This window comes from Thunnus thynnus, chromosome 11 (assembly GCF_963924715.1).
Source record: "Thunnus thynnus chromosome 11, fThuThy2.1, whole genome shotgun sequence".
Taxonomy (NCBI): Eukaryota; Metazoa; Chordata; class Actinopteri; order Scombriformes; family Scombridae; genus Thunnus; species Thunnus thynnus.
This window is the reverse complement of record NC_089527.1, coordinates 10,499,599-10,510,748: the sequence shown is the minus strand read 5'-3', so window position 1 is coordinate 10,510,748 and position 11,150 is coordinate 10,499,599. Positions and strand designations below refer to the sequence as shown.

General features: G+C 39.8%; 1 protein-coding gene across 3 annotated transcripts in view; it reads right to left on the bottom strand.

Annotated features, from left to right (window-relative positions):
- Positions 1–11,150, bottom strand: part of ptpn4a (protein tyrosine phosphatase non-receptor type 4a) — an 82,310-nt gene that overhangs the window by 25,939 nt on the left and 45,221 nt on the right. For all 3 annotated transcript variants that reach the window (XM_067603140.1, XM_067603141.1, XM_067603142.1), the window contains exons 3-10: positions 10,722–10,829; positions 10,316–10,358; positions 9,385–9,463; positions 7,438–7,482; positions 6,975–7,027; positions 2,333–2,453; positions 1,786–1,873; positions 396–484 (exon numbers count right to left, since the gene is read on the bottom strand). In XM_067603140.1, coding sequence (XP_067459241.1) covers positions 396–484; positions 1,786–1,873; positions 2,333–2,453; positions 6,975–7,027; positions 7,438–7,482; positions 9,385–9,463; positions 10,316–10,358; positions 10,722–10,829 — 626 coding nt within the window. The remainder of the gene's footprint in view (positions 1–395; positions 485–1,785; positions 1,874–2,332; positions 2,454–6,974; positions 7,028–7,437; positions 7,483–9,384; positions 9,464–10,315; positions 10,359–10,721; positions 10,830–11,150) is intronic.

Here is an 11,150-nt window from a genome sequence, read left to right as displayed (position 1 = left end):
CTCCTGCTCATAATTTCATCCGTTGTCATCGTCTCCACTTCCACTGCTATGCGGATGATTACATATTCACTAAACCCAACTCCGCTGCAACTCACTCCACCCTGACCAACTGCCTCACTGAAATTAAATCATGGATGCAAGCCAGCTTTCTAAATCTGAACTGTGACAAATCTGATATGATCATCATTGGTCCCGAAGTAAGCTCTCGCCAAAACCACCCACAACTTATCCCTCATAATCAAAATCTCTACTCTAAATCTTCATCAGTAACATCTCATTGGAACAACAAGCAAATCACAAAAACTGGCCTTTTTTCACTTGGTTTGGTTCTGGTTTTGTCATTTCAAATGTAATTTTATGGTTTTTGCCTGTGTGTGTGTGTGTGTGTCACTCACCATGGGAAATAGTTGATCCGTACCCTGTTCTTGTAAACCACAATGCCGGCGGACATCACCCCGATGAGAATTTCTGTGTTACTCTGGTCCTGAAAGAGGGAAACAGAGTGTTTTAAAGAGTGTGTTGACTGAGCAGGTGAAGGCACTGGGAGCCAAGCAGAATGGAAAACCAGTCAGAGGACTGTTAAGTTCATAGTGACGATTTCTTGCTGGTGAACCCATTTAAGGAGTGGCTTTCATGTTTTTGTCTTCAGTGTTAAACACTGCTGCGTTGCTCACTTGTAAATGTTGATGTTATATTAAGGTTCATAACACATATATCTTTTATAAATGTTTTTTATTCTACTGTAGAGCTGCAATGATCGGTCAACTAATTGATTGTCATAACTATTTTGACAATTAATTAATCTTTCTGAGTCATTTTTGGAGCAAAAATGTCCAAATTCTCTGATTCCAGCTTCTAAAATGTGAATATTTCCTGGTTTCTTCTGTGATAGTAAACTGAGTATCAGTCTGGACAAAAAGAAGACATTTGAGGACATCATATTTGGCTTTGGGAAACAGCGACTGACATTTTTCATTGACATTTTCGGCCATTGTATTGGCAGTTAAGATGAATTATGACAATAATAATTAGTTGCAGCCCTAGTCTACTCCTTTGCAAGTCTGCATTTTGAAACCTCTATAGAAAAGATCATAACATTTAAAAAAAAGCAAGCCTACTCCTCACAAAACTGCAATAAATCTTCATCTAGTTGCCTTTTCAAATAACTAATACTAAATCACTTTTCCTTTAATCACTTTCTGAACTCAAACATCATCTCGTGACCTGTGAGCAGGTTTATAACAGTCAGTTTGTGGACAACTGTTCTTAAAGTGTCTCCAACTTAAAAGTCACGTTTAACTCCCAATCCATAAAAAGGTTTTAAGCATCCTTTCCATCCCACCATGACATCATGGTTGATACCGCACGGTTCACATTTCCTTGGCCAGCTGAAGAGCCAATTGCTATAAGAGGAGCTGGAAATGATATCAGGGTGGAGTCACGTTCAGCTCTAGATGTGACAGGTGGCCACTCGGCTTCATGTGATCTTTTCACACAACTGTATAAAAGAAATATATCAATAGGATGGTAGGAGGGAAAACCTTTTACAGATTGGGACTTCCTGATATAGACTAAATCATCCTGTTTTGGACAGGTTTTTGTGGGGGAGGGGAGGAAAAAGTGATGTCACAGATACAGTGACATGTCTAACAGGAAACATTGCTTTTGCTGGGAAAACATCATGAGGAACTAGATAAACAGAAACAAACAAACACAAGCACAAACTATACAGTAGTCTAACACACACAGAGGCCTCCACCAGAAGCACAATCAAACCTTACTTACCCTTGCATAGTGCAGCTCTACCCCGTAGAGCTCCAGCGAGCGTGCTGTGTTCAGATAATTAAACTCTGACTGGGCAGGAGATAGACCACTGAGAGAGAGAGAGAGAGAGTGAGAGTGAGACAAATAGTAGGTTAAAGACACAGACAGGGATCGGTGGTGTGTGGAAGCAAAAGGAGGGATGATGACGGAGTAGGTAAAGAAAAAGAGTGTGTGTGTGTTAAAGAGACATATGGAGAAGAAGGGTGAGAGAGAGAGGGAAGGGCAAAAAAAAGAACATGAAATGGGTAATAAAAGTATGTAATGGCAAGGAAAATGTCACATCAACTGTGGTGTACTATGAGCCATTTGAGTGTGTTTGTGTGCATCTACATGTGTAGGCACAAATGGAAGAAACCATTATTTTCACTGCAACAAACGGTGTCATAATGACAATATTTGACATGACAGCAGCACTGCACATGCCTGAGATGATCAGACACTCAATTTTCAGTGGCTTTCTTGCACATGCACGGTTTCCATATGTGTATATGTGTTCCTGTGTGTTTACCTGTGCTGCTGGTGATGTTTGGCGACCTCTTTGTGGAAGTCTTGCGGAGGGTTGGGGATAAAGAAGAACTCGGACAGGTAACCTTGAGAATGCTCCGTTTCATTGTAGTCCCCCAACTCAGCTACGCAAAGAGAGAAGGAGGAGAAATTGATATGTTCAATGTGTCAACACTGTTTCAATCTGCGAGCAAAGGAGGAGGAAAGAGAGAGAGAACTCGAGACGGAAAGGTGTCATCCTGACAGAGAGGATAACGCTCGCTGTGCACAGCTGTGCTTCAGATTTATCCCTTTATGTGTGACGCACAATTAGTTGAATTTTTTTTAAAGGTAATGTAGGATATACTGGAGTAAATGTGCCTAGTGCTAGGTGTTTGGCTGAAAATATCCTGAAAATAGGGCTGCAACTAATGATTATTTTCTGTTAATCAATTAGTAGTTTAGTCTGTAAAATGCCTAACATGACGTCCTCAAATGTCTTGTTTTGTCCCGATCAACAGTCAACAATCCAAAGATATTCAGTTTATTATCAAAGAAGATTTAAGAAACCAGAAAATATTCACATTTGGAAAACTGGAACCAGAGAATTGGTTATCAAAATAGCGATTAATTTACTGTCAATCGATTAATCCATTACTCGTTGCAGTTCTACATATGATTATGATGTTTAATCATAATGTTGAATTTAATTCTGGTCAACATTATTTTTCTCTATAAAGATGAGAAACTGATTAATCCAAATTAAAACAATGCATTAATAAGAAGAAGTAAAGACTAAAACATAGCACAAGCAAGTTTTGGTTGTGTAAACTATTTCATCATCATCTAAACTGTTGATAACAACTTTGTCTTTCAGTAATTCAGTCAGTGAAGTGTTCAATTTTCTTTCCTTGAGTTGAAAATGTCTACAGCTGACAGCTTATTTGTGGTAGATCTGACAAAATATGTTTGCATTGCCAATATGGCCGATTGGAAATGAAAACCATTTACCCAAATCTACCCATAACCATCTTCATTGATCTCATGTGACATCTAGAAGAGCGCGCTCAGTAGAGTGAAGATCTCCACCAGGTGTGTACAGTCAAGATGGCGGCAAAGATAACAAAAACAGGGATTTATTCATCTCGTATCGTGCCGAACTTTAGTGGATCGTAACATATCAGGCATGGAATTCATCAGTAGATGCTCCGGTTCAATATGAGACCAAACATTTCTATGGATGTCAGTTTTTTAGCCATGACAAAGGCTAACCGACTACTGGAGATGCCTTTTGCTATGTCGAAACACATATCGTAAAATGGAAAGGACTGTTGAAAAGATGACAGTTTAAGCCTTACTATAGGCTCATAAGGAATGGCATAAATCGTAAATCACCGCAGCCACAAGAGGTCCTTGAGCACACAGTCAAAATATTAGGCTGATGAGTCCAGTAGTATGCAAGATTAGCTGTGAACAGACACACAAACACACACACACACAACCAAGTGCACAATCCCTATAGAGATAATGAACGGTTTGGTTCACTCTTAATATCTGAAATAACACCAAACTACTGACAAACATCATCTTTCGTTAAATTTGCACTTGACGGTTGACGTTCTCTCTCTACACTTCCTCAAATAGCCATCATCTCACACTTCACAATGTTCCTGCCATCTTATTTACTTTGTGATGTGCATTTGCTTTTAAAGGAGTTGGAACCAAACAACAGTGAAGAAAACTAATTAATCTTCACACCTTAGCTGCATATTTTCTCATTTTCTCACAGCCTCTGACAATCTTCTTCTATTAAGAAAAGTGTACATTATTACTTATTTTGAAGACTCAGTATTAAAGAATATTTACAACACCAGGAAATTAGAAGTGCTTGCCATATGGTGCAATAACATCACATTATTTTAATTGTGCATGTGAGTGTTATTACAAGAGATATTTTATCCTATTATCAGACCAGCTAAGATTCTTTAATGTATGAACAGAAACCAGGGTGGTCTGATACATGTCATGCCACACACAAAAAAAAAAAAACATAGGTAAATTGGGAATTAACATTCATATTTTGGCCGTTTTCTAACAGATTATTTCATACAGCAGATGGCCAGAGGCATTTAAATGTGGATAAGAGAATCAAAGAATAAAAAATAAAGATGTTGAAAGGAGTGATTGTAGATAACAGGCGGAAACATAAAGAGAGTGAAATGATTCTTAGATCTCTGGTCACTTTCAGAGCCCTCAGAGACGAGAAGCTCAAAGCAAATTCCCAAAGCCATTAGCTCACTAGCGAACAGTTGAAGCTCAAAAAGCATCAATTCACTCAAGTAGTCCCTGGACTAACCTACTAGCCGGTAGCCTAAGCATATTGACCAACGAATCAATTCCAGCTCACCCACTTATTGATGTGCACACGGCTCCAGGGAGAAATGAATGTACAGTCGATAGCTTAAGTCTAAGAACGGTAGGCTAATGTTGGTTTTATTTTATACTGCAGTTATTACTTTAAACACAGCTCGATGTTAAAGGTATTTAGAGCACAAACCTGATCTTTCATTTTAGATTTTATCTCTTGATGTGATGTCAAAGGTAGATTGGCTCAACATAGGGAAGACTAGCTGCAGCTCAGGCTTTTAATAATGACCAACATCTCTCCATATTGGATGATGGACTTACATGCAGTGAAGGTAATTTAGTGCACGTATGTATTTATGCTTCTCTTTTAACAATTAACACTCAATTACTCACCCACAATCCACCACTGTCAATATAAATAAATGACAACACCGTGCAACTCAATGATCTCTTAAAGATGGAAAAAGTATTTGCTGATGCAACATTTTTTGTAGACATGAAAACCTGCAATACACAAGTCAACTAATGCTTTAAATAAATAAATAAAAATGGGTTATTATTATTGTTTTTTTTTAACCAAATTGTTGTTATTTCTGTCAAGAAGGGGTTGCTGTGATTTTCAGACGGTATTTGGTCCATTTTAAAACAAGAAGGTAATCCACTGCAATGGATTTGTGGTGTTTTGAGAATGCAAGCTTTAGTGTGGGATTTAGAGTGATCAGTGCTGGCACTTGGGCCGAGCTAACTGAATTAGCAGCATAGCAGCTGCTTCAAGCCCGTTTTTTTTTTTTTTTTCCCAAAGCAAACATTTATCTTCATAATCTGAGCTGGCAGAGAGTGAAGTGACAACCTAGCTATAGAGTGTGTGTGTGTGTGTGTGTGTGTGTGTATTTGTGTTTTTGTGTGTGAAAGCAGTAGTGTGATGATGTTGGTAGTCTAGGCCAAATCTCCTCTCTGACCTATATAGTGTAGCAGTGCAAATTCCCCACAAAATACGGCAGAGAGGTGGAGGACAGAAAGAACGAGAAAGAGAGCGGAGGGGAGGGGGACGTGAGCCTCCAAAAAAAGGGATAAGCAGAAACCTATCAAAAAGACTAAACAGAGATAAAAGAAAGGACAAAACAACAGGCTGCGTGAACACAATGAGCAGCAGTAAAAGAGAAAGACTGAGTGAGACAGACCAGTGTGTCGGGAGTCATTATTCTGACGACAGAGGGGCCCAGTCAGCATTTAACCCCAACGTTAAATCACAACAGTAGATGAGATCAGCGGTGACGCTGAACGTCCACAGACGGACTGGTCTGCAGGTCTGCAGTAACATTTTACAACTGGTGGGTTTGGTAAATAATTAGGGAACTACAGTAGGGTACTATAATTTATTCAAGTTGTACAGCTGCAGCTAAATTTGGGGTTCATATCATGCTAATTTCCAGATCTATATTTTTATTCTGGGACTACTACTAGAATATTTTTACCCCATTTACAGTTCAAAAAAACGACTTATTTATGTTATACTGGCTCTTTATGTAGCCCCTCAGTTCAGCCTCTGTCTGAATCAGGCTGTTTTAGCTCCTCTCTGATTGGTTAGCTTCAGGAAGCTGCTGCTCGGACTTGCGGCGGCTCCCGAGGCTACGTAAACAAACAGTAGTAGTAGGATTCAACTTCTTTTTTTTTTGTTCTTTACTCGAATCGGAAGCTTCACAAATACGTCCGTACACGTTCGAGCCCAAATCTGATCTGAAATAAGCAAGTGGACGATGTGAACGACAGAATGGACGGCTGTTTTTGGGCATCATCATGGTGGAGGAAGTGGAGGTAACATTCAGAGCATGCTGAAACCTGGGCTTCTGACTAGCAGGGCAGTATTTTAACATATGTTCCTCTCAGGGTTGTTTAACATCCAACATCAAAACAGTATGAAAAACAACAGAAAGCATGATATGTCTCCTTTAATAGACTTTACACCTAAAACATTTACTTATTCATCATTTCTGCACATGGACAAGGAGCTTAACGCATGTCTGCACCTGTTACCCAAAACATCCACTAGCCTCTTTGGTTTTCATTTGCCTTTGTACAATATTTGGACTGCGAAACCCAAGCACGCTGAATATTTATATCACTGCAGTTAATATCACCGCGCGGCTTAATTGAATTGTAATGGCTTCAGAGTAGCAGCTATAAATACACTGGAGCGACCACAGTCATTACATTTAACAGTGTGAGTAGCTAAAGGGAGGCCTAATGAATTGTATTTCCATTGTTATGTAGAGTGGGTGTACCCGGGGAGCGCTACTTACATTGAACAGCATAGGACGCCAGCAGTGCAGCCGTGTTGTGTGGACAGGGCAGTCTGGAAGCAACAAGAACACACACACACACACATATAAACACATTCACAAGTAAACAAACACTCAGCTTTGAATCAATACAAAAGATATTATAGCTCAAAACAAGCAGAGGTTGCTCAGTAATTATAGTAACAGTGATATAGAAATGTGACTACAGTGTTTTTATGTGAAGAACCAAGAAAGAAATATAAGTCATGCTTATTGTCATTAACAAAAAAACAAGTTAGGAGGTGTTTATATATATCTATATATTATTTTCTCCGGATATACACCTCATGGCAGAATTTAAAGCCACCAACGCTGATGCAATGATAATAATTCTGTGAGGCCGTCTGGCAGTTTTATGTGATACAGACTAGGCCCACCCTGTCTATACAGCAAAGATCTTATACACAAGGGACGACATGCTCACCTTCCAGTTAATATATCCTGCTTGATCTGGAGAAAATATTGGTACCTGAGGGGTGGGAAGAAAAAAAAAACACACACACTGCATTAAAATAAGAGACCAGTGAAGCGTTCCCTTTGTTTAAATGGAATATGTGACGGCAAAGACGAGCGACAGACAGATGCCTGGAGGTCAGATTATGATGGTGACACTTCTGATGTAATTACCTGTTATGTAAAATGAATGGACACCTGTTAGAAGAGGCCTTTGTTTACTTGGTAGTACGATAAGCTCGTTTAGCACGACAGAATTAATGATCTTCTAGAAATATGAGTCATGTATAGAGTCCTTTTATAACAAATATTTAAGAAAATTAGTAGTAGTTTTAAGGCTCTTTGATTAAACTTCCAAGAGAGGGCAACTTACCCTCCAGGTATCAGATATAGACATATTCCGACAAAGCTCTCACGAGTGTGTTTTGTTCGTGACTTGAGTGTACAATAAAATCAGATCAGCGTGTCAGATCTGAGGCTCTCTGTTCAGCGTCACATGCTGTATACAAAGTGTTGATAAGGCTCAGGGAGTGAGGCCATGGCTGAGAGGCTGACATAAATACCAGGCAGAAAAAAAAAAAGGGCTCTGCGGTGCCATGACACCTCCTCTGCACCGCGTTAATGTTAAACGCAGAGTTGCAGACGTTATGTTTGCCAAACCGTGTGTGTCGGATTCCGTCTCATGGACTTGTTACAGACATACCGGCTTCTAATTGTCTTTAATGAGGGAGGAAATGAAGATCTCGGCCCGGCAATCATTTGAAACGGTTAAATTGGTCTCGAAAGCCCTTTTTTTTAAAAAAAAAACAATTTATATATCGTTTGTTATTTAACTTTAGATCTACAGAAGGGGAATATATTTACTTTTTTGTTTTATTTTACTGTGACATAATGTACATTCAAGTCAACAACTGTTATATTTCTTTTCTCTTGGTTCATTAAACCAATAGTTTCCCTCAGTGACACGTAGGCAGCTGTTTAATCTGATGAGAAATCTGCTATTCAATAATCCTACAGATACAGAACACTTTACTGGTTGTGATGGTTGTAAATCTACCAGGAGCTTTGACATATTGGACAACGTTTTGCCATTTTTACCATGTCCTACACTGAAGCATTTAAATACTTACCAATACATGAGCTGTGCTTACTTTATCTTACAGAACGCCAATTGCTTTCTCACCATAAAGCTGGATTCATACTTGTGCGTTCAAAGGTTACACCAGACCTAGATCTTCTAACACGTGCAGGGTCTGAAGCTATACTTTAGGCTACGCCGAAGCTAACACGCACTTCCTTGAAAAATTACCTTACAAGTTGGGACAACGGACGGCGGTTAGAGATACCCCGCGGGGACCGCGAGGACTGCGATTGGCTTGCTTGTGTTCGTGCTACATGTTTCTGATGCCGGTAGAGATTGTTCACAGTGAATACAACAAAAGACAAATTGAAGAAAAGACTCAGCAGTTTTCTCCTTTTCAGTAACAGTAATCTAGCAAAGCCATCTGTACCGCATATCTTCTGCTCACCATGACACCGGGCTCTCCATTTCTCAATGAGATAACATAAATACAACAACTGCAAGACATTAGTCTCGTATTGTGAGAGTGAAACAACACCGCTGCTTGTATGACAAATAGGATGAATTAATGTGGGGGATGTAATTATAGCAGGATAAGGCCTGATCATGTATCATACACCCGTTTAGTGATGCTGTGGTTCTATAAACGGGTAAACAACGGGGTCAAATATAGATCCAAAGATCATATGCTGTAGGTATCTACAGCGGGACTCCCATAAATCCTTTGTGTCAAGAATAAATCCAGCTTAAACCCTTTCCATCGGATAATACCGAACATTTACAAGGATAATAATCAGTATTTAACACTCCTTTTCTTTGTAAAATTAAAACTCTTACCGTGTGTACTCTTCCTGAAGTTTACCGGGGTCTGTCACAAAGAATTTGACTCTGAAGCTCAAGTTGTGGGGAGACCCTCCTGGAAAAATAATGCTTAACAGTTAAGAGGGGGAAAAAAAACACAAACTGGCAGACTTGTGAGTGAATAGAAACTAGAAGTGCAATGAAAGGTTTTACACGGTAAGACCGGATTTCATCTGAAATTCAAATGCCTGATTGAGAAAGCATGTGGGGCTATACGAGCTGAATACTCGATTCATTTCATTCTATTATGATTATGTAAATACTGTACGTACAAGGTTATGCAGAGTGTGACACAAAAAAAACGTCTAAGAATGAGAAGCTCTACCCCTTTATTTTATTTATGTAGGTTCCACACTTATTTCTTTTTTTTTGGAGCTGTTACTGGATATAAACAGATGGAATAAAAGTGTTAAAATAAGCAAGCTTACATGAATACAAACACATCCGAATATATTCATTTACTGTGTAATCCCGATAGTTATTCCTCGATGAGTCAATCACTCAGCACAAAAGCGGAGTTGAAATACAGTTCAATAATTGCTGGAGGAGGACTGCGGCTCTCACAAGGGCTACTTCTTAATTGTTCTGCATGTTGCAAATTCTATTACTCATTGTCGAACACGAGAGCACGGTTGAAATGAAGTTTAATCGTTGCTTAAGGCAGATGCAGAATTTGAAAACACACGCTCTGTGTGGACTTCTCGCTTGAGGTGAAGTGTGGATTTTTAACCGTCACTGAGGCCGGACTACAGTCTGCTGCTGCTCCAACCGGCCGGTAAATTTGAAAATTCGAGGCAATTAAAGACGGACTTGAGGTGAACTTGCTTTAGGACTTTCTGATGGATTGCTGAAAAACGGTCTTGGAGTGGTTAGTTAAGGTTGTGTATGTGTTGTGGATTTCACCTACTTTTTAACTGTTTCCTGATGGGCTTGTTGGGATCGAGCCAGCGCTGTAAAATATTGATTAAGAGACACTTAGAGACACCATAGCACTTCCAGGGCATGACTACACCACTTAAATTATTCACCAGTGGCCACACACACATACACAACTGTCAGAAATACTCAAACACTGCACGCACGGATACAAACACACACCAATATACTATATACACAGACATAAATGGACAATCTAGTTGTAATTTAGATGATTTTATGATTCCTGTTAAAGAGAAACACATGCATCCTCATGTTTAAAGATGACCTTTTGTTTGGACTATAAGATATGTTTTTATGGCTGGAACATCCTTCATTCCCTTACAAACACACACACACACACACACACTCCTGGAGATTCGAAATATCATACTGACCGGGGCGTCTGAGGAGTCATCAGTCAAGTGCAGGCCGAAGTAGTCTCTCTCCGTCAGCTCCAGGTGCTTATAGACAGCATCCTGCAACACCTGGCCAAGATCCGACTTCTACAAAGAAGAACAGAAAACACACACACGCACACACCGTGAATTAGAATTAAATTTCCACTGTAAGAAAAAAGGGAGAAAGAAGGGAGGGAGAGAGACGGGGAAGAAACCGGGCGCATTCCTTTGCAGAAACATCACTGAATCACGCCCCTTGTCCGTTTGATGTTCCTGAACTCCTCGACGAAAGGTCACATGAGAGACAGCGCGAGGGCACGTGAACGAGAGAGAGGAACCGATTAAAAGCGTGGAACGTCACCGCTGTGTGTGTGTGTGTGTGTGCCGTATCGTAGAGGAACATTAAAGCGTGGTGGCGGCGGCGGC